The sequence below is a fragment of the Sitodiplosis mosellana genome, unplaced genomic scaffold (assembly GCF_009176505.1).
Source record: "Sitodiplosis mosellana isolate CC-2019 unplaced genomic scaffold, AAFC_SMos_1.0 Smas_scaffold_6167, whole genome shotgun sequence".
NCBI classification, from domain to species: domain Eukaryota; kingdom Metazoa; phylum Arthropoda; class Insecta; order Diptera; family Cecidomyiidae; genus Sitodiplosis; species Sitodiplosis mosellana.
Genome location: NW_022601408.1, coordinates 980,480 through 1,008,215, shown reverse-complemented (window position 1 = coordinate 1,008,215; position 27,736 = coordinate 980,480). Strand labels below are relative to the sequence as shown.

Here is a 27,736-nt window from a genome sequence, read left to right as displayed (position 1 = left end):
TATTTTGCTGTTTATTCATTTTTAAAAAAATTCATTAATCAAAGACTCTGGTTGATTGGAAAAACGGTTATGTGTTTTTTTTTTTTGGCTTGCTGCTATCATCATTTATGTGTTACGATATAATAATAATGATATCGACTGTGATAGGCTCTGATGAATATCAAGCACTTTGTTCCTATTTCTTCAATTTATCGTTTGTTAAACTGCTTATTGTTTTAGCATCATGTGCCTAAGGATTTTCATATTTTTACTAACGAGTTTAAAGCTTTTCTCTTCAAATTCCACTAACAGAGAAAAAAATCGAAATGATTTAAAAAAGAAAACTCTTAAAATATTTCGGAAATAAATAAAAAATTGTAGCTTGAGCGGCAAAGGGAGTTCGCATTTATATATTTTTCCATAGATTCTTTTCTTCTTATTATTGTAACAAAAATTGTAAATAAAAAAAAAAAAAAAAAATACTTTATTTCTGTCCCTCAAGTTGATTGCATTTGGATGATCTTCTTTGCTGATACGTATAACATATAGTAATAGTTTTGGCCAGTGGCCATATATTAAATATTCTAGCAGAGAGCTAAAAAGAACAAAAAGAGCTATATATGTCAACGATCTGGCGATTAAATTATAGAGTTTTTCTTAATTATGCTTAAAACGTAAAATAGTTTCATTTAAAATATCCAACAAAAACACATTTGGAAATGACTAGAAAATAAAATTGTATGTAAGAGATAAATATAAACTGTGTCTGGTTACTTAGTGTTGATGGCTTATTTTTGTTCGCAATACATTGATTTTTGATTTGCTGTCAATTTCGGTCAGAGTCGCAATAAATGGCGTGAATTGACACACGCTTATATTTCAACGGGTTCAATGTATTTTTCTTTCCTCTTCAATTTTATATTTTGCTATAGCTTGGTATACCAAGTAAATGCTTGAACATAAAATTTGTCGTGTGGAAGGAAGGACATCTTGTTCTTACGTCAATCACAAATCAATTATTATTTTTATAGAATTCATTTAAATTAATGATACGATACAAATACGTGTACACGTGCTTATTCGGGAGTATTGTATTGTTTTTAAACCTTTTTTGTGTTCGTTAAGATTATCGGGAACATACATTTCTTTGACTTTTTTTTTTTTGGATATACCACTGAATCGCGTGTGATATAAACGTTTGCTTTGTGTTTTTTTCTTTCATTGTGTATTTAGCCTATTTGGTTGGGAAATCAGGCCAATAATTTATGTAATAACGGTGTGTCGAGCCTTCGAATAAACGATCCAACCAATTGCTCAACCCGTCCAATAAATTTTCTTCGAGTAAAATTTTTTCATCTAATTCACTGCCACCACCATATTCGTCCGAGTCTGAATCATTTCCATTCATTCCCAGGAACGCTCCTGCTTCTGGGTCATTACTATTGCTTAGCTCACGCGTCAATTTGATTAATCGCTACAAATCACATTGAAATTATGAAAATGAATGATAACATAAAATGTTCTGTTTTGTTTTGGTTTTTGTTCACTTACTTTCGTGCCTCGAATCGTCTCTGGATGTTTGGCATGATACATACAGAAGTATTTTCGATGCCCATTCAATGCCAACACGGTTCCAATACAATTTCTCGGATTAATCTGTAAATCTCTCGATTCCAGCAGTGATAAACGTAGCAATTCGGTGAACCACGATTGACCACGTTCAATGAGCATATGTGCAAACATCAATGTTTTATTTCTGCAAAAAGAAATACACGGAATAAATTATGTTAAGGAATTATAGTAAGAATTCATTTAAAGATAATTTGTTAAATTATTCATTTAATGACTTATTACTTTCGATAAGGCCACACAGCTTTATGAAAACCTGGAATCAACTTTGGTCTCGATTGCAAGTCCGTAACAAGAATGATAGTTCGACAGCCCGGCTTCAATAGCCGAACCAAACCGTTATATTTTTCGGCACGTAATTCATGCAATTTGAGTTCTGGCACATATGGTACTGGTTTTGCAGTTCCTATGATTGTAAAAACGAAGAAAAATAAATGATTTAAGTGATATCATTCGGTTCATTTCACTTGAAATGGTTTCAACTAATTTTTACCATTATTATTATTATTGTTTTTGGTGCTTTGTTTCTTCTGAATGTCTTCCTCTTCGATTCGCACCAAATACGCCAACAAATAGCCAATGGCTACGATGAATCCAATGGTTCCAAATACTGATAGCACCGGTAGAACATGTTCACGTCCCAAATTGTCACCGAAATATTCAAGAAGTAGGAACATTTTGTTGAGAATTTGAACAAAAATGCTTTGCGCATGTTCATCGAGCAGATCCTAAAATATGAAATAAAATTTTAACCGACATGTTCGTTCTAAAACGATATCAAGACGACATACCTTGACTTCAGCTTCATATGACAGGGATTCGGATGTACGAAGCAAGCGTTGAATCGATTCGTCTAGCTTACGTTTCGTAGCATTGAAACTCTGCTCGTACGTTTCATTTTCTAGATGTTTGACGTGCAACGAAACACCACTCACCCATTCATATTTAATGTGAGAAGTATCACGGCGCCAAATCACGACCAATCGCAGTAGAGTATCTTCGCTGCCATTTGCTAACGCGCTCACAAATTCAGCTTGGCGATCTTGATAAATGTAGGCGAAACGGACACGGTCTGCACTGAATGCAGATTCAAGGGCTATTTTCCTCAGTGCATCGCGAGCTTCATCGTGTGTATTAGTATTTTCGGTTACCAAAATAACACACAAACGCTTTCGCGGTCGATTCCACTCAGTAGGGCAAATACCATCCAGAAGATCCTGTGATGAGAGTCGGGGCAAGGCCAAATACTGGTTAGCAGATACAACATTATTAAGTGTTTGTGTGGGAATATCGTTCATTGAAATACTGGCCACAGGCCGGTTCGAATCTTCGTTAAACATCAACAAGGTGTCAAGGCTTGGGTGAACCTTGTACATCTCCTGTATTTTATCCGCTGCACCTGTATTCAGTTGTACGAACCTAGAAAACAATTTAGATTTAATCAAATATTTTTTTCAAACTGATCAAAGCAAGCACTTGAAGATTTGAAGTCAATTGAAACATTTCATAGGGAGAAAATTTGTTTTCAGAGATAAGTCATAGAATTTCAAATAAAATCAATGTCGAAGAGACCATCATCAGCAACAGCAACCAGTATGAAGTCAGCTTTTAGGCTCGAGACTGACTTTGTGATGAATTTTCGAAATAAAGCGTTGTTACAACGAATCAACAGTGCAAAAGCCCAAATTGACAATAAGCCCGTGGCGTGTGTGAAACATTCTAGACAGTTTAAAGAGAAGGTGCAGGCGCGAGAAATTGAGGAGAAGAACAACATTATGGCGCGAAAGCTGGCCGAAATTTATGGACGATAAAAACTGCGTCGATTGATATTGAATAAAATGCGCATATACATTTCAAAGCAGTAGAAATTGTGTTCAATTTTTTTTTCTTCCACAATTTTCACTTTTAGCTCAATTTTTATGGTGGAAACAAAAGAGAAAAAAAAACTTACCCGAATAGTACGCGTTGCCTGAACTCGAAAGCAGTATTTAAATATCGAAGTCGAATCTGTTTACGAGGCTCCATGATTAAAGCACGAACACGATTGTCTGACCAACCACTCAAAAATTCGTCAACATTATCGTCGTTAATCGGCACAATCATTTTATATGGTAATTTTTGGCGAATAAAATCAACGACGCTTTGAAGAACGAACGAACTTTCTTTGAATACATAATTTTTACCGTCCAACACCAACACTAAACATGGTAAAACATGTACACTTGCTTTTCGAGCTAGATTCGCCTCGTGGCCTGCATTGACTGTAGCAAATACGAAACCCAGCGGCTCTAACGATTCTTTGATCTTCTTGAATGCACCAGCCACTTTCATACACGAGAAACACCAATCAGCATAAAACATTAGGATGTGTGGAGTGGTGTAGCTACGCGGTAATACATGAGTGTCATAGTAGCGTGATGTGATGGATAATTTATGGAAAATACTGATATCTTGATCAAAGCTGAATCGATGCCTGGAAAAATAAAAAGATAAAACGTTATTTTTCTTACAAAACTTGCACCGCAAAGTGTCAAGTGAATTCATTGCAATGAGTAGAATAGAAAAAAAAAATACCCAAAAAACTCTTCAAATGGATCAGTTGCAAAGCGGCCATACTGACTATAGTCGTGCCCACTCCGAGAATTGAATGCATCTTCATGGGTTACTCCATGTAAATCGTATGCACTACGACGTTCATTGTCTGATAAAAGTTCGTATGCTTTTTTGACCTCAACGAATTTCGTTTCAGCCAAAGGATCATCATTCTTATCTGGATGCCTAAAATGTGAAAAGGTGTTTTCATTTAAACTTTGTAAGTCACAAATATGTTTTTGCTAAAACAAAATTCTTCCTAATTAAATTGGCACACATACCACTTTTTCGCTAATTTCTTATATGCTTGTCGGATTTCCTGTGGCGATGCTTTTCGTTCAACCCCCAAAATCCTATATGGATCACCAAGTTGGACCTCAGCAAATATTCCATCATAACAAGTTGAGTAGATCCAAAACAAAACTAGAATTTGCTTCAAGACATTTTGATAGTGCATTTTCAACACGAACGTTTCGATAAAATTTCGTCTCCGCTCTCACATCCAACAATTTAAATGCAATTTCTGAATGAAACCACACACTTTTTCTGTTATAAGTTTGATTTAGATCACTATTCAGTCAAAACTCCTTTTCTATCTTTGTTATGCTCTGTACCTTTTTTTAGTGCTTGCTGATGCTATACGAGAAATCATCGAAAAAAATTGACAGTTCTATTTTCACAGGAGCAAATTCATTCATTATGAAAATGCACACATACATGGATGTTGTACCATGACCGAAACAATGAAAGGGACAACCATATATACCGACTGGCACACACAGACACGCAGCACAACCAACAAACAAGTCGCATTTGATAGCAGCACGTCCCCTTCCTCTTCTTCTTCTATACTTTTTTTACTGTATTATCGACCTGTGTTTTCGGTAAAATTTTGCGTGAAATTTCAAATTGAAATACATTCATCGCAAGATGATATAGAAAATCAAGAATGATGACACTTTCGCGTAATAAAGATTGAGGTGAGCGAAAGATGAACCCGACTCTACAATTTTACGCAAAAAATATAGTAAGGCATTTGTTATGTTTGAAGAAGATTTGTTAATATTCTTCGAAACAAGTCCGCTCAAGTTAACTAACATTTCTGGTTCATATTATATTTTATTTTTTATTTTTGTAATTTTAAGGCGATATAATTCTCTTGACAAAAATATTGGTATAATGATAGCAATTATTAAGAAAGCATTCAACAGGAGCAAAAATATACAAAATAAAAAAGATTATGGCCCATGGGAGGATCGAACTCACGACCTTCGCGTTATTAGCACGACGCTCTAACCAGCTGAGCTAAAAGGCCCATATGAAGATGTCAGCCAAGTTGTGTAATAATGCAACACACATCATATAGTGCATAAACATAGCGGCAACGTAATTCGTTCTATTTTTGACAATAATCGAATGAACAATTTGTTTTATGCATAGTCTATTTCTGTAGGATGAACTATAAAAGATTTTGATTATGCTCATTTGTATTTTGTCTGAAATCTAAAACGAATAGAAAAACAACAAAAAATGTTTGCATTTCTTTGCCTAGTAAATGATGACGGTTCATTAGACGCGTGAAAGACGAGTCATTATTTCAAAAACAATAACATTGATATGAAATTGACGCATTCTGAACAAACGAGTTACAACGTTCTTTTGTAGGCCGACACACGTAAAAAAAATATAAGCAGTGAAGACGTTATCGATTTCGACACTTTCGCGTAATAACGATTGGGGTGAGCGAAAGATTAACCCGTTGAAAACGGTTGGAAGGTAAAGTACAAGACACGCGACCAAATCATCTCATTTAAGTATATTTCATCTGATGCCCTACCATCAACCGTGCATGGGAAGCAACTTTAGTCGATTATAACTGAAATTGATGGACAATCGTCGATTATAAGAGGTCTGATGGTTTTGATTTTCAAATCAGCTGTCTACGAAATTTTAAGTGAAGTCGAAAGTGAGCTCTGTTACAAAAAATGGCACGTCAAATCTTTGTGTTGGTTTTTGTGTTATCATTCGTTGCTTTTACATTGGCTTAAGAACCACAAGTGCAATTTCAACCATAGCCACAAGTTGTTCGTGAATCAATATAACAATGATGACTCTGGAAATTACTTATTCACGTATGTTATCATACATCTTCATATGGCTAACGCAAATCAAGAGAAAAATGGAACAAATTTCATTTTGAAAGACAATCAGTTTTATCAAGTGATGAAACATACAATTTAAGTGAAGGTGAAAAAATTGCATTTACTTGATGAATCTTTTGTATGGTGTAATTTTAAGATGTCAAAATGTGCTTATCATAAACATCCAAAAAATGATGTACAATACGAGCCAGAAAACATCTGTGCATCCTCGTTGTAGCAATGCAAAAAATTACTCTTCTGTATTTAATACAAAATTAATAATGAAGTGAGATAAAAACACTATAATTTGCTTATATCAATTAAATGGTTTTATTCATCATTTTTCCTATGCAATTTTCTTTTCATTTCTTTTTTAATTAGTTTTCCTTGTTGGTGTTCTGCAATTAGAACTTTTCGTTAGAGTTGAGTGCAGTTTCGCAGTTTCTATAGCCAAAACCAAATCCGAATCCGGTGCCGAGCCAAAGTGGGAACGCTCTTCGTTTGAAGAATAGCAATGAGACCACTGAACCGATTAAAAAACCCCCACCTGCCAAATGAAAAAATACGACGAAATCAAAATAAGAAATATGGTTCATGAGAATTGATTTATTTAGTCTTACATAATAAATGGAAAAATCACAATTATCAATTTTTATATTTGACTCACCTGCTTTGACCAAAGTATCTGTGATACACCGATCCAATTTCTTTCCGAACTGATCTTCGGAGAATGCGGTAACAGATGCCATTGTATTTTATTTTATTTGTATTTTTAAACAATTAAATTCGGTTTATACAAAAAATGTTATGCGGTGGAGTTTTTCTTTTGCCTGCACCTCGTTGACAGATTAGCGGTGCTCTATGAGAATGTGACGTTTTAATAAATGTCAGATAATAAAGATGGCGTCGAAAAGTGGCGCACAATTCAACTAATACAGACGAAAATGCTTTTTTGTATAAAATAAAATAAGAAAATGAATCATCACTCGTGCACTGGCTGAATGTCTCTATTTTCAAATGCTTTGTTTCCAGCTCTAGATAAATGATGCATTTTGTTTGATTTTCTTTACTAACCTTAATTTTGAATGATCTCGTTTTTTTTCCCAATGATATTTGTTTGTTTGTTTGATTATTTTTGGCTTTATAGCATAAAACCTAGTCAGTTTTTTTAAAAAGGAAATTCGTAGCATTAAATTACCAGACGAAAAATCGACAGAAAAACATATTTACCTACCGAATAACACATGGATCAAAAAGTTTCCGGCCTGACATATAGAGGGCGACACTAACCAAAATTCCTTTATGTTATTCGATAGCGCCATCCTTCATACCATATGTGTCAAAATTTCATGACAATTGGTCAACGCGTTCTCAAGTTATAGACGTCAAAGTGAAGCAACCTCAGTGTTTTTGTTAAAAATGGAAAAAACAGAATTTCGTGTGCTGATTAAGCATTGCTTTTTGGTCGGAAAAAATACGGTAGAAGCTAAACAGTGGCTTGATAAACATTATTCGGACTCTGCTCCAGGCAAATCGACCATTAAAGACTGGTATAATGAATTTAATGAAACGTGGTCGTATTGACACCAAAGACGCTGAACGCAGTGGTCGCCCAAAAACGGCTGTTACAGAAGAAAACATCATAAAAATCCGAAAAATCGTTGTTGCCGACCGTATAATGAAGGTGAGAGAGATAGGGAAAGCTCCAGGGAAAGAGATTTCACTCGAATGAGGAGGTGATTGCCGAAACTGAAGCATATTTTGCAAGCAAAGATCAAGCCTTCTATAAACATGGAATTGAGAAGTTAGAGAAACGTTGGACCGATTGTATTGCATTAGATGGCGCATATGTTGATGAATAAAAACGAATTTTGCAAAAATATTGTGTTTTTCTTAGTTAGGCCGGAAACTTTTTGATCCATGTGTTACAAACCAAATTTTTTTCTCCTGAGAAGCTCACTTCGCTGTTGTAATGAATAATAATTGAAGGACAGTGAATTACTTTAATGTTAAAAGCATATATATTATTACGTGTGTATGTGAGACTGTAGTCCTATTACTTTTAGCATATATGTATGTATGTCATTATATACCAGGATTTCGGTTGAAATGGCAATATTTTACATATTCATTTTTCTTAAATGCATAATATCAATCATTTTTTCTGTATCTCCTTAGAAACTAAAGTTAAATTTTACTTTTGTTTTCAATTGTATTTGCATCATTCATCAGTTTTTAACAAATACTAGTATATGTTAGTCTTAAAAAAAATTATATTTCCACACATACTTTATTTACACTAAATAACTAATATACTGGTATAGTGTGTTTTGATTAGATTATTATTTCAAAACCATTGCATTTCCATTAGAAGCGGAATTTGGAATAAAGTGTTTGCTCGGGGGGAAAATTGGTATGAAATTGTGGAGCCTGTTCTTCTTTCTTTTTTCAAAAGTATAAATAGTTTATCGCATGGTCTTACATATTTTGAATATTTACAACAAGGAAATATTTGCGACATATGTTAATTTGGGAAAATGTAAGTGATGGTATTGTAAATTTGCTCAACGCTTTTCAAAATGTTGCAATAGAAAAAGCATTTCGGTTCATTTTCGAAACAGACCCCATCATAATTCAATAAATGCTCTGTCTTCTTTCCATTTTACTCTATCCAATATTTTAGGTGCATTAAATGGGCTACAAGGAAATTTATTGATTTGCCATCTGTCTACTAAATCGAAAGGATTGAGTGTCAGTTCAAATTTCACTACTGCACATCACGTGTTTGAAGTTATGTCACATTGATTCCAATATATATTGTGAAAATGTTTAAGAAAACAGTATTGAATTAGGTAAATCGTTATCATCCCCAAATTAAAATTGTTCCATAGATTCTTTTTTTTTTTTCAGTTTATTTGTCTTCATCTCAGACTAGTTTATACAGAATTTAGAGAAAAGAGTTCAATCTCATAATAGTTTATAGAAAACAATTCAACTGTATTTCCTATGCGAAAATTCTGCTTATTATTTATCCATGTACATGAAATTTAAAAAAAATAGAAATGTAAATTCGACGCTGAAATCAGGAGAAGAAATTAAACATATTTGTACACGTCTAAATTTGGCTATATTTTTGAAATACCATACGTATGTGCATACATGAATAAATAAGAAAGCAACTTAGTGCAGTTGATTGTATTTTATCATTTATTGATGGCAACTGCTATTAATTTTTTTCGAAAATTAAATAATTTATAATTGCTTGCAAGCAATTTATTTATAGCAATTGCCCATGCTTAAAATGTCGTAAAAAAAGATACCATGATAAAACAAAAATATTCCATATTCAATTCCAAGATTATTCATTGACATCAACCGACTTCTCTTCTGCTTCGATGTGAAATTGTTATATCTTGGATTGTCATTCTTGGGCCAAAAAACATATTGTTTTATTTAATTTCAAATTTTATGCAAATTTATTAAGAAAGTTTCAGATCACTTCGCTCGCTGTGACGCGCTACAGTTACTGTGACTAACCAAAAGTAGTACTGTCACCTTCAAATGTAAACACTGTAAACATAATACAAGTTGAGGATGACATACGAGTGTAACTGTTCCTTTGAATGAAATCAGCATTCAAGCAGTTTGGGATTTATCGTGCGGACAACAAAACATGCATTATTTGCAAAAAAATGCGTTGTTTTCAATATTTTTTTCACATTATGTGTGTGTGTGTGTGTGTGTGTGTCTGTGTGTGGAAAAGTTATAAAGCAATGGAACTACGCATATTTATCAAAATGGGCACCAACGAAACTGTTAATGGGGCTTGTACATTTTGGATTTGTTGATTGATGCAGAAGTTATGGCGCTAGGCATCGAAATATGAATTTGGACGACATTGTAATGCCACTATTTTGATGAATTCCATCATTTGAGCAGTGTCAGCGAGAGGTAATCAAGAGTAGAAATTTAACTGTGCTGTTTTTTTCTTCAAGTGTTTACACTCTAGTGTATTCTAAATATAGTTTTATTTAAACAATTCTTCTGAAATGAGGTTGGAAATGGAAAATGATGAAAATGTAGATCAAACATCAATTAAATTAGCATTCATTCATATTTCATATGATGGTCGTATCGTCGTGATAATAATTTCTGTAATTGCACCGTTTTGGTTTTTTTTTTCTTGTCAAAGTGAATACTTGACTTGATTACAGTTTCTGGATATCTTAATTGGTGGTTAATAAGATCTGACACCAATATCACCGTTTACGTCGAACGATCCGGGGTCATTGATACTGTTGCTATAGAAATTTCACGGGTGTGCGGATCGACAGCTATGGTGCATCGGTAAGAGACGCAAGGCATTTCAAAATGTCACCGACGGGTCAGTCAAGAGTCTTGTCGAAACAATTAGCCTATCAAGCTTATCGAACGCCAAGCAAATATTAACGACAATGAATTCGATGAGATTTCAGATAACTAAGAGCGTAGAATATTCATACTTCAATTTGCAGAATAATATTGAAACAGTTTTGTTTATCGCATTGCTTTGTGTGCTGCTGCGGTCGCGTCAAAGTACAATCGAAAGCATTAAGGACTAGAAATAATTTCTCTTGTTTGCGGTTTCTTTTCACGATTATAGTTCGGCCATTTACCAGCCGACTCGTCTCATTGGTTGCAAGCGAACGAATTGGAAAGGAAATCCGCCGCAAGAGTGAAAATAACAGTATCTATGTTTGTGGTATTTCGTTAGAATTGTGCTGTTAACATTATTATTGAGACAATAAGTTCCACTCATATACAATCACAATGTGATTTCACATATATTTCTACTTTTATCAATGTGCCTTGCGCGAATATTTCGCAAAGTTAAACTTAATCCATATATTCATCGTTTTTTTTTTTTCTCGATGCTTATCTATTTGCTCACTCGCTCACTCACACTGTATTAGTTTTTACTTCTAACACCCATAATTCACACAATTTGTATATTTGTTTTCTTCGTTCAATTACTTTTAAGTTATTAAAATGTTCGAATTTTTGCAATAAATCTGTGTTCTTTTTTTCTTTGCATTTTTGCGTTGATTTTTTTCTGATGGAAAATTTAAAACACTAATTGATTTTTTTTACTTCATTAAAATTACGTACAATATTAGTGATTTTTTGTTTTTGCATATTTCGTGTATCATTTTATTTTTATAGTTTTGAAACAGAATTCAAAGTTTCACCGAATACAATTATTCTGTGTATTAACCCATTAACGCCCAAGGAAATTTTTTTTTCGAATTTTCCGATGAAAATTTGTGGGTATTCTATTTTTTGACCAAATATGATTTTCCCAAAGTTTCATGTCATTCTGATCAAAAAAAAAAATCGACTTTTAACAAGTTTTCCGGGAAAATGGAAAATCCGGAAAATTTTGTGAAAATTCTCTCTGGACATTTGGCAACCACCCTGCAAAATTTCATTTCAAAATTCCAAACCGTTTAGCCGAAAGAAAGAAAAATGTAAAAAAAAGTCACTTAAAAAATCACGAATTTCGCGTCCTAAAAATAGGACGTTGAGCGCTAATGGGTTAACTAAAACCATTGTAGTTTTCAATGAATTCAATTTCTGGTGAGAAAATATTGGATTTACAAGTGAAAAACGAATGAGAATTGAACGGTGCAATGGCAATGATAAAAGACAATGATACGTACACCATACAATTTTATGTTCGCCATTAAAAAAAAGGCGAAAAAATACTCATATAATTGTTGTCGAAATGGAGCTCAGGGATCGTTCTTTACATTTGTAGGTTTTCATGTTATAAATATTCACTGAAATCTATGGTTTTCAATTTCGCACTTATGTTTCACAATCTTCTACTTTTCAAATCCATTTTTTTTTTCGTTGAACGCATTACTTTTTATTTTCCATACAAATGCTCTTCAACAATATGGAGGAACGAACCAACGCGCGAACTATTGTAATCACCGTTGACGGGATTTTTTTTCTTCGATTTGTAACAATTCCATTTAAACAACAATTTATAACGCAAATGACAAATGATTGCGGCTTATTCAATTATAAGCTGATCAAAACTCATTTTCACCGGCTAGAAATGAACTATTTTCTTTTTTAATTGCATGATCTAGATGAATATTCAATTTAACTTTGTCTCATGTGAATTTATTATCAGTAATCATAAAAAATTGTAGAAAAACCAGTCTTTTCGAAAAATAATAGTGCATTCATTATTTTAAAAAAAAAAATCGCTCGCAATGAGTATTTGATTTATTGATTCCTTAATTTCTCATGCTTGAAATTACATGCGTTTTTTTGTATTCGACTCAATTGAACTGCTTTCCGCCCAACCGTTCTACTTCATATCCTCTCTGCAGAATTGTTTTATTCCAAAATTATTTTCTCAGAATCATTTGCTAACAAAAAATTTGCATTACAATTTCATCATTGGATTTTATTTGTTTTAATAGAACAATTTACAAACATATATTGAAATTGAAGGAAAAAAAAACCGACAAAGAAAATTGACAAAACGAAATTTTGTTTTTGAGTTTTATTGTGCGTGTGTGTCCATTAATAATTATGGCTTTCGAAAATCACTTCGTTTCATTGGACTGGGCACACATAGAATCAAAGAAAATAAAACTGATACATATGCGTAAATCGTGGAAAATGATAGATAACCGAAAGTAGAACGAGATCGAATGTCTTGAATCAACAATTGATTCGTTGGTTTGTGTGCAATTAAATTAAACGTTTATGTTATCCGGTTCGGTGACGACGATCGAAAATTCATCATTACCATTGCTAATTATACCACCGTTCAGTTTAACCGTTGTTCCACCATTTGTTGCTATAATTGAATTTTGTGTAGTATTCAAACTAGAGCTAATATTACCATTACTACAAATTTTACTGTATAAATCGGGTGTTGCGGTTGTGCAGTCCTCTATTTCGGTGCGGAGCTCTGTACATTTCAACAAGGTAAGATCCGATGGTAAATAGGATAGAATGCGATAAATTTGTTTGAGATCATCAACCGATTGCCATACACCGGGACGTTTATTGTGGTATAGTTTTGCGTATGTGTACACATTTGCTGTGCTGTCGAATTCCATTTGCATTGCTTGCGACGTAATTATACAGAATGAACATGCCTCCGTGCCTCCGTATCTAATCAATTCAAACATTTTTAAATAACATTGCATTAAAGCTGATGGAGCACAGTGAAAATTACAAATGCTGAAAATGATGAATTTTACCTGTCAATGACAACGATGGGACCGTTCCTGTATTCGTTGCTGCGTTGATGTACGTCAACAATGAAGTCATAAATACTAGATGGGTGACCCATTTCTGGCCAGCTCGGGCAATGCAGCATACGGACGTTAAGCTCGTAGTCGTCTTGTATTGACTGCATCACAAAATCACGACACACATAATCGCATTTGTTCATTTTCGAAATATAATTTATTCTATAGTGATCGCTTTCGATCGTCAACGAATCGTCTGGCCAAAATTGTTGATAGGACTGTGAATGGAAAACGAACGACATCCATTGCATTTAGTGAAATGAACCATGTTTATTAGCAAAGATGTACTCACAATATCATCCAGAGATGAAAGAAGCACCACAGTTTGCACATTGTGGTCCCAGATCATTTGCCAGAAATCATTGATGGTGTTAACCAGGGGATGTTGTGTAACAATGAAATCACGGAGTCGTCGAAAACCTGTACAAACGTGATTGAACGTTGATAATTTTATAATAATAATGTAATTAAGATGATAAGGGAATCGGTTACAGAACATGTCAAAAAGTAATACACACCTTGTAACCATGTAGCATTGATGTAGTCGCTTCCATCTTCACCCGGCCGCGGGGTTAGATGCACTCGACTCCCTTCTAATGGCAACAATGAACTTCGATTTTTGCACAAATTCACTGGCTTCATGGCAGATGCAGTGTGCACCTCCTTTGGCTGGAATTGTGTAATCAATTTGAAGTGTGTTGCCAGCAAATTGTAATTGTCTTTTATCTCCATAATCGTGTCGGCCTTAAAATTAGTTTCACCGCTTGTTATCGCTTCAACCAAGGCATCGTGGATGAAGATGTACTGCTCCTCTGTCTGAACCAAAAAGTTGCGCTGATTTCGAATGTGCCGCAAAAATCCAAATACATTTAGAACGCCTTTGTGTTCAATTTGCTTCAACATTGCGTCTAACACAATGTAGGTTCCAGTACGACCGACTCCGGCACTGCAATGAACGACGATTGGACCAGCATCCCGTGGATTTGCTTCTGATGATTTTTTGACAAAGTCTAACACTGGCAATGGATGATCTGGCGTACCTGCAAATTGGATTTTCATTAAATATTCTGAATTGTAGCCGATATTTGAAGAAACACGGTTGTCATTCTAAACGCTATGCTTACCATGGTCGGGCCAGTTCGTATAATGATACTGATACACCGTTTTTTCGGTGGAATTTTTGTTCTTTTTTGCCAATTTCATGTGCTTTATTACAAATGTTCGTACTGTATATGTGGCCATAACATCTTCTTGCACGAGTTTCACTTGGATAATGCCGTAGGTTTCAATGCCATCTTTTGGCCAGTACATGTCACACTTTCGTCGACCCCGCTCGACTAAATTAGTTATCATAACAATTATGGCAACGCGTTGCTCCCAAATCATGCGCCAGAAACAGTCGAATGTGCCAGGGAGTGGCCCTTGCGTTCCAATAAATGCACGCGTCTTCTGATAACCATCAATGTAGTTCGCGTTGATGTAATCGAATGATTTTTTTTGCCGGCCAAGTGGTCGCAAGTGCACTCGGGAGTGATCATCTGTTGAAGAAACATTCGACACATATTTAATAATTCAATCATAGCAATGCTATGATAGCATACACAGACCATATTCTACTTCATTCAGAGCATGAAGAAGCCATTGACAAGATGGCAACTGAGTTGATTAATGACAAAGAAATATTTATTTTCCACTATTATGTATTCATTAAAACTATACAGTTTTCGAAATCGAAAGCAAACAGGTAATGGAGCAACGATAGAACCGACGACGTCCTAGTGTTCATGTCAATGACCTTGACGAACAGAAGGAGAGCCGGTATATTGGGCGGTTAAATATTTCAACGAAATAAAAAAGCAAATTTGTCATGAATAAGTAATGATATTTAAATTCCGAAAGCAAATTGTTTTTGTTTTCAGATTCAACAACCCAACACAATGTAGTACTGTTCAAGACATCGTGGTCTAATACAACATTGACACTATTTTTATAGAAAGATCAGAAAATTATTGTAACAAATATTACAAATATTCAATCTCTTTCGTATTATAGATTAGTATCACTTACATGCGATAATGTTCAAGTATCGATTTTTCTGCTTGTTATCTGGATGCTGTGAATGCTCTGACGGATACTCTTCATTAATTGATTCATTCTGTATTGCTTCGTACTCTTTGCTGAACCCAATATCACCGTCCGCGTGCAGTTCAGCAACATGTTTAGCGAATTCATTTATTGGCACTGCTGCCCGTATTTCACCGCCAACCTCAACTGGTTGGTCCCAATCAATTAACGGTTGACCTTGCAAAAATACAAACGCAAATTATAAATTAGTGCAAATTCAGTTTATTCTCCAATCATTGAATTTTATATAAATTCAAATATGTACAACAATATTTCAAATAATACCATCCATCCAACTTCTTGTATATTTGTAGCATTTGGCTATTTTATTAGAGACACTTGAATAGCAGATTCAGTTGTATAAAAAATACTTACAATTATTGGGCGGAGGATCGTCCAAGTAGTAATATGCCGCATGGAAGCATTTTCTGTAATGGATTAGATAAATGAAGACGCGATTAATTTACATGCACATCAATGTCTCCAAAAATATCAAGAATGTATTGGCCAAAAAGGAAAACAATCATTTCACTTCATATTCGTGATATGCAAGCATATTTTAGAAGCTACTACTAGTGGCAAGTGTCCACTTGAATGATACAATTAATACTACTGGACATTTATTAAGGGGAATTTAATTAGGAAATAAAGCGTTCAACTGCATTACGTTTTAAACCATTCTTGCTTCCATACATATATGTATAATCGTTCTAATTTTCACCGACCATAACTTTTCTTGTCAACAATGCAACTTGATTCATTGTTCATTCTACTTTATGTTTATTCTGATAACGAAAGATGTATTTAAATCAATCTTACAGTGCATACATGTATGAGTACGCGAATCAGTTTCGTATTTTTTGTTGCAGAATATTAACAAATGAACATAGCATAGAAGATTTACTTTGAATAGTGAATACGTATTTTTTTCACGTTTCAGCCCGAAACAGCAGCAACAAATGACTCCAAAACGTCAATTGTGCGCATTCATTTGTCCCGTCGTTGTTGAATCATCATTTAATATAAGACGCTCTTCTCCATACACAAAAATACCAGTGTTCATCATATACCGAAATGACAAATACTATAACTCATTAACAACGACATTGTAGTGATGAATAACAGCCTCCGTGCCTTTTTTCGAATACAATTGAAATATCAAATTAGCTCAATCGACTTATTGAAAGTGCAACGCACATTTGCCGAGCACAAAAATAAAACAATCATGACTTTGCCTTCATTGACCGTTAGTAGATTGGTTCAAATTTCAGTAAATTTCGAATGAAATATGGTAGGTGATTCATAAAAAGCTATTTTATGTTTTCTAAACGTATACACCACATACTGAAATTATGGAAACACCTATAAAATATATTGTTTCGGGCTAACAATTTTAAATTTCAAATCGTTTATCCGATTTCAACGTGATATACGTCGTTGGAAAGGTCGCGGAGAGTACATGTTATTTTCAGTACCAAATATAAAAATCGGCTGATCGGTGTTTGATTTTGATGATTTGTACCAAAAATGACATCTACTTTTCGAGATCTTTCCAACGGCGCATATAACTTCTCCTGGATAGCATTGGACAAAACCTCGATTTTGGCCACCACGACGAAAAGGCCGAAAAATGGCCAAAGGCCAGCCAATTGTCATCTTCCAAATCTTCCATTTGGTCAGAATTTCGATAAGTTTTCATAGCTAATATTGATTTTGAACTAAAAATATTCGAAAAATGTAGGAACAATATTTTTTATAGGTGTTTCCATAATTTTGGCCTGTGGTGTACGTTAACTGTTCATAGACTGCCGCCACTGCTGCAGGTCTTTCGTGAAAGATCATTTCATACTAGCCTTTTTTCATTTGAAAACGTTCAACGACAATTATCATATATGTGAGCCAAAAATAAACTTGTTTACCAATCAATAATAATAAATTGTATCAATTGTCATAAAAATCTTAAGGCACATATTTAATCGGCCAATAAACATAGCACCAAAGGAATAGAAATGATCAAGCTGCAAGTAAATGAGTGGAACTTTGGCAACTCCGCCTAAAAATGTGGCGTTTAAAATGAATATTAGATATCCTTAAATAACTTGATATCAACGTTATATTCTACGTTACCTTATCAATTAAAAGGGAAGTAGCTATGCTGTTATCAATACTTGTACCAATCAACTGTACAAACAACGTTGCGAACGAAAGAGAAATGAATTCATAACTCAACACATTTTTCAATTCTATAAATGTTTCGGACAGAAATGGTTCTTTTTAAATCTTTCTCTTCGTCTAGACTTTTATTAATACCATTTACCATAAAATTGTATGTGTGTGTTTACTGTTTAATGAAGTTGGAGATATTTTTTTAAAAAATCATTTTGCAAATGTAGATTGTTGAACGTATCAAAATTTTGATTGCAAAGGATGTAAAAGTGAGTAAGTATTGGTTTGGTGCGACGGATTGCATAGACATTCTTGACACATCAAGCATATTTCAAATTCTGCCACAGATTATATATTCATTGCAGATGTTCAGATCAAATTTAATAGATGTGTTTGCTCATCTCAATTTGTTTGCTTGTTTTTTATTCATGCCAAAATCGTAGGTTGTTACTCAATTTTTGCGAAGAATTTTGATTTTTTTTTTTCTGGAAATGAAGCTCTGTTTTGTTTATTCATTTTTTATTCCTTCTTGTTTTTGTTTTGTTTTCATTTAATTTGAACTCAAAATATATTCAGACTCCGTTAGATTTTAATAAATATGCTACGGCATATCCAATGGCATCGGAATCCATGCTATTTTACTTTAATTGCCCATTCTAATTGAAGCCAACACTAGAGAAAAAAACATGACTGAATATTGCCAAATCGTATCAATTTAACTGGACTATTTGATGAAAAGTTCCGAACTAGCGTCAGCTTTTTTTTATTATCCAAATTATCTTTATTTTGGTGAATTTTATTTTTGGTGTAAATTTTTTTATTGTTAATTTAAAAACCCGCTCATTTTGTGACAACTCGACCATGCATTTTTTTATATTTATTTATTTGGGTTTTCACTCAGACGCTCCAACAGCCTACAAACGAGCACACATGCGCGATTCGGCAATTCAGCAAATCAACGTATGGCCTCAAATCACAATAAAATGTAAATTAGCATTAGTATGATATTGTCAATTAAATTCGCACCACGTGCGATCAACTCATTCAAAATAGTGTCATCAGCGAAGTCTTTTGGCCCACACGTATACATACACATACAAACATAAATACATACATTGATTTATCTTTTGAAAGATTGCCGTATATTGTTTAGTATTTTTTTCATATATACAACAAATTAGCATATATTTAAATCGTGTGATTTTTTTCCTAACAGAAATGTTTAAATTAAATGTGTATGTGTATAGGTTTGTCTATTGTTCTAGTATTGATCATAATATTATATTAAGAGAAGAGCAAGCGTAGAAAACCCGAATCATGGCCGAAGTTTGTGCTTGCTTTGAGAGTACGCTAGTGAAAACGAAAGTATTTTTCGTGACTGTTCGTATGAATGCGATATGCGGGTTTGTTGTTATTGCGCTTGAATATTTAACATCGGTTTCTGAAAAAATAAATTTTTCAGAAAACTATCGATAGAAACGAAACATTTTGTGTCTACGTTGGTGTATATAGTGATCTCAAATTCAATCTTATTCCTCATTTGATATAGATATGGTTGAATAACAGGAAAAAAAAAGCGCTATCGAGTTGGACCACTGTGTGTCGCACACACATGTCAATAATATCAAAAGGCATCCAAACCAAGATAGAGGCGATAACGCGAGAGAGACAAAAGAGAACACACAACACATTTCAATAGTATACGTTTTCGAATGATTCATAAACGAAAATAAAATGAATTGCATACGCTATCCAAACTATTCCAACGGCATCACAAACTGTGTCAAAACAAATCTCTGGAACAGAGCACCAGTTTTAATAATCTTTTTTCGATTATAATATCCACGAAATGTTGTGCGTTGAAAACAGCATCCAAAAAAACCACACTGAGTTTTTACAAAATAATGCCGAAAAATGGTAGGAATTTGTTTCACTTCGTCTCCGACCATTAACACTTTTGACCCTTACGGGCTACAATTTTTTTTCGACTGCTCTTGAAATATGATTAATAAAAAAAAATGCGAACGACGCAATTTTCAAGATATTTCACACATTACAAAGCATTTTTTCCCGGATTTTAAATAAATAATTATTTTTCCATTTTCTATGTTTCGATTTTTTTTTATACAGAAACGAGATTTAAGCAGATTAAATGTCATTCGTGACATGATCAAAACTTTGCTGAGTAAAACTAATACTTTTCGGAATAAATTTAGTTTGCGGAAAAGTAATACAAATCAAATGAAGACTGTGAACATGAACACACATGTGTATTTAAAAAAAAACTCATTCCCGATGTTTTCATGCGCACACAAGTACGACGTCAACGCGACTAGATAACAAATCAAAACAACATATCGTCAACATTGTGACAACTATCTCTCTCGCTTATATTCTCTCTTGATGTGATCTTTTTGTTACGAATTGGTTTTGTTCATCTGAGTTTAGAAACAGCACACGCATTTGAGCAGTGAGCTGTGATTGTAGTTTTTTTTTATTCATCTTTGTAGCAATCTAGAACTATTCTAGTATTCATAACTAAATTCGCAATTAACTCTGATTTTATGTAAAATGCATTTTGCGATATTTGATCTCATTTTGCATCATACACAGTAGTACTAAAGGCAAATGCAACCGAATATTTCTCTTTGTTGTGTTAAAACGACCGAACGAATGAACGAATGGAACAAAATTGAAAACAAAAGCAATAGCTGGAATATATTTGTATAATGTTTGAATTGTGTGTATCAAATGCGACGAAATGAGTCAAAGTATTGTGGAAAAATTATTGAGCAGGTATTTTTGTCAATTGTATTTCATTGGCTTTGCTTCATAATACGATGTCAATACTAATCGTCGTCCATAGCATGAATATTTTTGTTTGCCAACTTTTCCCAATTGGATTTTTCTACATTTCCTCATACCTCTACTGATCATCGGTTTGTCAATTACTACCAATGAATACATCGATTGTATAGCTTGTAATTAGAAACTTCTGAAATTGTCAATTGCTCCCGCAAACAATATATGTGCCTGGAGTGAGTTGGAAAACTTAATAGAATATACAGAATGCTGGCGACAGAATTCGATTTGGAAATGAATGAGTTTTTAGATACTACTGAATGTGAAATCCAAGATTTGTTTTTAGTACATTGTTCGTATTACTTGAAAGAAAAATCGAACTATCAATACTCTGTTGGGAAGACGCTTTATTTTAAATTTTTGACAAGAAGATAGAGCTCAATGACATAGGTAATTAATGACGATTATTCAAATGAAACAGGCCAATTGTTTCACTTTGGATGAATAAAATTGTTTTGTGCGAATTTCAACTCAGTTTTTTTTGCTCTTTTCATTGCTTGTGAGAAAATTTTCACCCACAAATGAATCCATAAGATATTCCAAATACTTACGTAAACCAATTATCACCCTTTTTAACGCGTTTAGCCATCACTATACCCACGTTGAACTATCAGTTGAAAAGCATCAAAGGTATGGTACGTATCAAAAGATACACGAAAAACACATTCGGTGCAAGAGAATTCACAGTTTTCGTCACTTACTGTCGACTGATTTTTCTCTCAATTTAGCTGGCCTTTTTCCGTACTTGTTTTCGATTCTTGGTTTTTTTTTTCTTTTCTATTTTGCTACACTAACATTATTCACTTCTCATATCATGATTTGTCAAAATTCGAACTGATTTTCTTTGGATTCGTTCGTTGCCAATCTAATGTTTATTTTTCGTTGCTTAAATGAGAAAAAAGCACGAAAACCGATGACTTTCTTTTGACACTCACAAGCACATAAAATCGTGTTCGGTTTTGTGTTTTTTTGTTCGTTTGTTTGTCTTTTTAAGTTGATGTAATCGATTTTTTATTTACAGCCATTGGTAATTTTCCAAATATGCACGCATGAAGATAGAGTGAACCAAATGTTTTTCGAAGTGCTGCACTTTTTCTGGCAATAGTAGGTTTGAATGAAACACAAAAAATAGAACAGCTGATGGCAATGAAGTAAAAAGCTGGGTACAGTTGAACTAACAAACTTCAAGCACGACTACAATCCAATCAATACAGAACAATTTTCCGAAAACAAAAAAAATCCCACTTCAAATTTTCGCCTTTGTATTCGTTTTCATATCTTTTCGTTCAGCAATCATTTGTTTTACTCTTCTTTTGTTTCGAGAAAACTCAAACTTCCACACAGAGTTTGTACACTGTTTAACTCGCACTGTATCGAACAAGGGCTTTTCCTTGTGAATATGCTCCGTTTTTTTTGTAACCTTTTTTCTCACTGTCACTGAGAGCGAGCGAGCGCGCACGACCGTACTACTCACAATCGCACAGCGGTATCTATGCGATTCTCAGTCACTTCTTGCTATTTCTATTGTGTATTTCTCTTTTCTGTATAGCTCTTACTGGCACACATACATTTGTACATTTGTTGTCGACACACTTTACGCTCTCGCGTTCTCTATTTTTCTCTCTTTCTTCGTCGTCACTGTGTGAATGAAAACGTCAAATGCGTATATTGTATAATAAAAAAAAATATAACGAAAGAAACTAATACAATCCATACAAATATAAATAAACGTGGACATATGGCATGTCACAAGCTATAAGCACATTGTGTATCCTTTTCGAAATGTATGAATATATTATAAAAGTCGCAATTTCCTACACCAAAATCATAATCAATGTTAAGCTTAGTTCATTCATTGGTTTGAATTGGAAACAATTTGCTTTCAAAAAGCTACTTTTTTTCAATTTCAAATTTAAAACAAAATTCTAAGTGAGACATTTTTACTTGATTGTAATGAAATTATCTTATCAGTTTTTCGACCGATTTGATTCACGTTCACAATTACACTCAAACATCCGATAGAATGCTTCGTTGTCATCGTTTTTTTGTTTGTTTTGTTTACTTTATTTCTTTGCCTTATTTTCGAAAGAATTTTTGGACTTTTCGGATAAAAACTTTATAAAAATCGAGCCGCTGTGTTGGGTCGTACGAATGATATTGCCCAGTTTCGCAATAATACAATACTATGAATTGACTTTTTACTACAGATTTGTTTTCTTTTCAAAGCGAAAGAATGTGTCGCCTCTCCGATGTCCAACGAAATTTTTATGTATTCGAATATACTCCGAATATGCAGATGAATGTGTAAACTTTGAAAATAACGAAAGACAAAAAATCAATGATTTCTTCCAATAAAATTCACAATAAAAAAAAAACGAAGAACAAACAAGAATTTTCAATGTCTAATTTGGAAAATAACCCAGTAGAGACTGAAATGCACAACTTCTGAACATATAGTGGGCATAGCACGAGTATTATTCCACGATAAGGACGGCGCTATGTGCAGAATTGGCAAGAAAAAGACAAGAAATGTCTAAATAAAGCTACGACGACACAGCGATACGGAACAAAATACGAAGTACGAAAAGCCGCACATTGAATATATGCCAGATGGAGAACTCTCTTGCCGCATGTATGCGCGATACGTGCAAGATAAACGACTAGCGTAGTGGATGCAGCGTGAGTCGGCAGTTGGGCAGAGTATGTGTTATGTGAACGCGATGCGAACTCTTCGTGAACTTCGCGCATCGCGCGTATTGGGGCACTGTCATTTTATGGAAACGACTAGCGGAAAACAGAGACAGAGAGATAAATCCAGATTGCATACTGTTACGTAAATCGTGGGGCCCAAATGTGTGCTGTCCGCTGTACAACTGTACATTGCTCAAGCTTAGAAGAGCGACAACAAGAAAAACCAGATGCAGTGAGACCTCAAAAAAGTAACTTGTAAATAGCAAACTCTTGATTGTTGAATTCGGCTATTTTTGAAGGTTTTATGAATTTATGCAAAGCGATTTCCGCACACGATGAAAAAAAAAGTAGACATTTAAATGGCCCAATAACCATTATTCCCATTATATATCGATGTTTATCGCAGGTTCGTTTATGAAGCGCTTCTTTCTTCAATTCTTTAATGTCCAGAATACCGATTTTGTGTGCGCACAATTTTCAATTAAACATTTGTAACATTTAACGATTTATGTAAGGCTGGTTTCTGAATATTCTCTTCTCGGTAGATATCTATGTCTTTTATCAATCGTTCTAGCATTTAAATTTCGAAGATTATCGCTTAAACTATTAATTCTCTTGGTATTGGTGTGTTCTAGTTTCTACATTGACTATTGCAGCTAGTGGAATCATCATGCGTGTGACTTGCACATGGATTAACAACAAACAACACCTCCGGAAAATATTTCTTTCTTTCTTTCTTTCTTTCTTTCTCTCTCTCTCTCTCTCTCTCTCTCTCTCTCTCTCTCTCTCTCTATTGCAATATGGTTTGATTGTTGTCGGTCTCTGAGTAATGTTTTCATTTCGTGTAACGATTGTAAATTTAATGGTTTTTGACATATTTGGTGATGAAAGATCGTTTTAGAGAAAAAAAAACAGAATAATTCATGCTGAATTGAAATTCCCCATACCATCGACGCGATATGGAAAAAAATTACATATGCGATTTAAAAAAAAAATCTTTCACCATGTACTAAAGTAAAATCAGCTTGTACTTATCATAGCAGTAGTTCGTTTCAATATTCTACATTGTGTAGCGTTTAATGACTCCATACTACAAGTAAACGACTTTTTTCTAGGCAATATATTTTTCATTGTGTTTTCGCTGTTTTTTTTTCTTAGAATTTCATATCGTAAATTGATTCTAAAATGACTCATTTTTACATTTACAGTTTATATAGCAATGATTGTATACAGTTCGCTATCGTATACAGCTCGCACAGAATTACTTTTTTAATCGACGATTGGTACTGTCAAGAAGAATTACTTGATGGTTGTTTGAAAATCAAAATTCCGTTTGAACAATTCATTGAAATTACTATGGAAGAAACTTGGACTTATTTTTTTTTCTTTTAAAACAGTAATCACTACTCAATAAAAAAAATTAAAGCTACAAATATACAGCGTGTATTCCCTGCGCACGCTGCGTTCATACCATTTTCGCGCTTATGCTTATTTTATACATAGTTTAATACAAAATCGAAGGTATATTTAAGGCATATTTTTAGCGTGAACCGCATGCAAAGCGTACGTATACGCTAAGTCAAAGTATTCTATACGTACGCTTTGCATGCGGTTCACGCGTAATTTTTTTATTTCACTGAACATGACTCCTTTGTAGTCGATAAAGAGCCGCGATGTGATACACAATATTGAGTAATAGTCACATTTTTTATATTAGAACATTCATATGACAGTGTAAGGTGAGTCATAACGACGTAAAAATCTTTAAACTTCATACTAATTAGCTCAAGAGGAGATAAAAATGGCAATTCACACGATATACATTTGTGTTACTCATCTTGATCTTGAGCTAAGAAATCTGAGGTATCAGACTTGTATATCGTTTTAAATCACCCTGTATAATCAAAAATTTGCAGCTTCATGTGTGTATTAATTTATATTCAAGAAAACACTTTTGCTCACTATTCCACAACCACGTAATTTTCCATTGTGATTAATTTAATAAAAATATCTTTAAGTCTGTATGGTACACACTGTTGATGTATGAAATGATTTACGATCGGGGAATTTCCAGAAAAAATAAATGAGTATCTCCCTTTTTGGCCACGCGAGGAAACAAGTTTCAGCAAATTAGAAATTGCAAAAGTCGATCACTTACCGCCACAAAACGAAAGCCAATAGTATCAAAATGATTCCAAAACAGCTGAACAAAGCGCCAACCATCATTGCCAAATTGTAATCGTTAGGATTTTTCTGTTGTAGCGGTTGAATTTTTTCGCAGTTCAATTGCAGCAAAATCTATAAAATACCATTCAAAATAGTTAATTGATTATTATAAAAAAAAGGTCATCCAAGTGATGTGGAATAGGTAAATTTACCTTTTGTGGTTCGGAATATGATCCGAGAATGACTTGGCGTGGATTTATGGTGCTAATGGATGCAGCCCGAACTTTAACTTCATAAAAGGTATTTGTTGTCAAGTTTGGTAGAACCATCTGAAAAGATAATGTCAATTGAATTGTTTAGCCTACGAATATAAAAAAAGGGAAAAAATATTTTCCAACCGCTGTTTCCAAATGTCTGGCCGATGCGTTTATTTTGATTTCTTGAAATTCGTGCTGGGCAACGGATCGAAAGCTAACAATATAGTAATCAATCGTATTGTAGTACTCCGCCGGACGTTTCCATCTCAAATACAATGCATCGAGATTGTGACAGGTTAAATTAGAAACAATAGGTGCGCTGGGTCCACTGATGTCCGTTCGCTGTGTGACCGCATCGGATGCTTCTCCTTCATTTTTCCACGTAAATGCCTTCACCGTGATTTTGTATTCGGAATATGGTTCTGTGGAATATCAATTGTTGACATGATACAAATTAGCTGAATGTCATCAAATCCGTGTCTGATCGTATGTCATATAATTGCATTAAATGGCTCTCATCACGGGCCAAACATAAACACTTACTTAGATCGCATAGGTCGTATCTGATCATTTCACCAGCGCCGGTGCCGCTTCGCACTGTGGCGAAGTATGTTTGATTCTGATGAATGTAGAACACACGATATCCCACAATTGCACCATTCAAATTTTCCGGATCCCGCCATCCTATTGTTATTGTTGTTGATGTCACTTCCAACACTGTCAGATTGAGCGGCTTACTTGGAACTGTTGAAGGATGCAGAAAAAAAATTAGTAAAAGAATATATCGTTTTGGCACAATGCTATCGTATTCAGATTCATATGAAAAGATAAAAAAAAAGGTTCGAAAACGATTTTGACTTTCAGTTGATTGGACATTTCATTTCTGTTAACAGTAGACAGTTCCAAATTGTTTGCTGATAAACAAAGGGATCAGCGCATTTTCTTGTCCCCGATTTTCAGGAGGTAATTTCGATCTATCAATGTATAACACGCATGCAACAATAGTGATACGTGACTTGAATTTTAACAGCTTCAACATGTCGCTATTGATTTTTATGAAGAAAAAAAATTGTGCTCTAAACCAAATTTGTATTCTGTTATTCTGCATGGTTTTTTCTGCCCTTTTCTCGTGCAATACATTTATTGTATCAGCGGTCATGATATTTGCATAGTACAGCCAGGTCAGTTGCAATGGTATAAACGTTCTTCACCATATTTGACAAATACAAAGCGTTTGGTTACAGGTTCGCCATAGAAAAAAAAGTGTTCGATACGATGTGATGATACGGCATTTCATCTAATAATTTACATTTGCTATATTCCGTAACATGGTTAATTCAAATTATTTTTCGGCCAATATGTGCGCACGGTTGCTCAGTCGAACAATATTTTTATTTCGATAATAATCCAAATAATTCCGCAATATACTGACCAATGCGCCATTGCCGCACACGAATCGAGTAAAAACCAACCCATGTGTTTCCTATCCGTGTTTTTTTCGTTAAGCTGATAGTGGCATGAACGTAACATACGCATAATGAAAAAAAAAGAAGCAAAAACGAAGCAAGCGACACTGTGATCAAAAGTCATAAAAGTCGATAAATTTAGTTCAATTTGTGTGTTCCCACACAAGTACATCGCATAGCCGGGCCAACATTTTGAGAGAAAATATACTTTGAACATGCTCAATGAAGCAGCGGACTTGTAGGCACACTCGTGGATTTAGCATTTCACTTGCTTTGGCGATTCGTGAGTTGCCGAAGCATCATATATGCAGTGCACTCGATATTTAACGTGAAAACCTATATTC

At 34.2% G+C, this 27,736-nt stretch overlaps 3 protein-coding genes and 1 non-coding gene across 20 annotated transcripts in view; all 4 read right to left on the bottom strand.

The window, feature by feature from the left end:
• Positions 1-361: 361 nt before the first annotated feature.
• Positions 362-5,039, bottom strand: LOC129575802 (dnaJ homolog subfamily C member 16). Its single transcript, XM_055459877.1, has 8 exons — positions 4,482-5,039; positions 4,183-4,386; positions 3,560-4,081; positions 2,400-3,027; positions 2,102-2,336; positions 1,834-2,014; positions 1,531-1,735; positions 362-1,453 (listed from the first exon to the last, which is right to left on the bottom strand). Exons 1-8 carry the CDS (start codon positions 4,655-4,657, stop codon positions 1,214-1,216), a joined length of 2,391 nt encoding a protein of 796 aa, XP_055315852.1. The 5' UTR covers positions 4,658-5,039; the 3' UTR covers positions 362-1,213.
• A 402-nt stretch (positions 5,040-5,441) lies between these two features.
• Positions 5,442-5,515, bottom strand: Trnai-aau (transfer RNA isoleucine (anticodon AAU)). The gene has a single exon. It is a non-coding gene; the product is annotated as a tRNA-Ile (tRNA).
• Positions 5,516-6,647: 1,132 nt separating this feature from the next.
• LOC129575435 (MICOS complex subunit Mic10-like) lies at positions 6,648-7,213 on the bottom strand. Its single transcript, XM_055459071.1, has 2 exons — positions 7,009-7,213; positions 6,648-6,888 (listed from the first exon to the last, which is right to left on the bottom strand). The coding sequence occupies exons 1-2, from the start codon at positions 7,088-7,090 to the stop codon at positions 6,746-6,748; spliced, it is 225 nt and encodes a 74-aa protein (XP_055315046.1). The 5' UTR covers positions 7,091-7,213; the 3' UTR covers positions 6,648-6,745.
• A 5,561-nt stretch (positions 7,214-12,774) lies between these two features.
• LOC129575430 (tyrosine-protein phosphatase 99A) overlaps positions 12,775-27,736 on the bottom strand; it is a 174,496-nt gene continuing 159,534 nt past the window's right edge. For all 17 annotated transcript variants that reach the window (XM_055459046.1, XM_055459056.1, XM_055459061.1 and 14 more), the window contains 11 exons: positions 26,470-26,670; positions 26,068-26,348; positions 25,882-25,998; positions 25,662-25,801; positions 16,160-16,212; positions 15,728-15,961; positions 14,785-15,198; positions 14,179-14,700; positions 13,953-14,080; positions 13,610-13,878; positions 12,775-13,520 (listed from right to left, as the gene is read on the bottom strand). In XM_055459046.1, the coding sequence (XP_055315021.1) occupies positions 13,097-13,520; positions 13,610-13,878; positions 13,953-14,080; positions 14,179-14,700; positions 14,785-15,198; positions 15,728-15,961; positions 16,160-16,212; positions 25,662-25,801; positions 25,882-25,998; positions 26,068-26,348; positions 26,470-26,670 (2,783 nt within the window). In that variant the 3' untranslated portion in view covers positions 12,775-13,096. The remainder of the gene's footprint in view (positions 13,521-13,609; positions 13,879-13,952; positions 14,081-14,178; positions 14,701-14,784; positions 15,199-15,727; positions 15,962-16,159; positions 16,213-25,661; positions 25,802-25,881; positions 25,999-26,067; positions 26,349-26,469; positions 26,671-27,736) is intronic.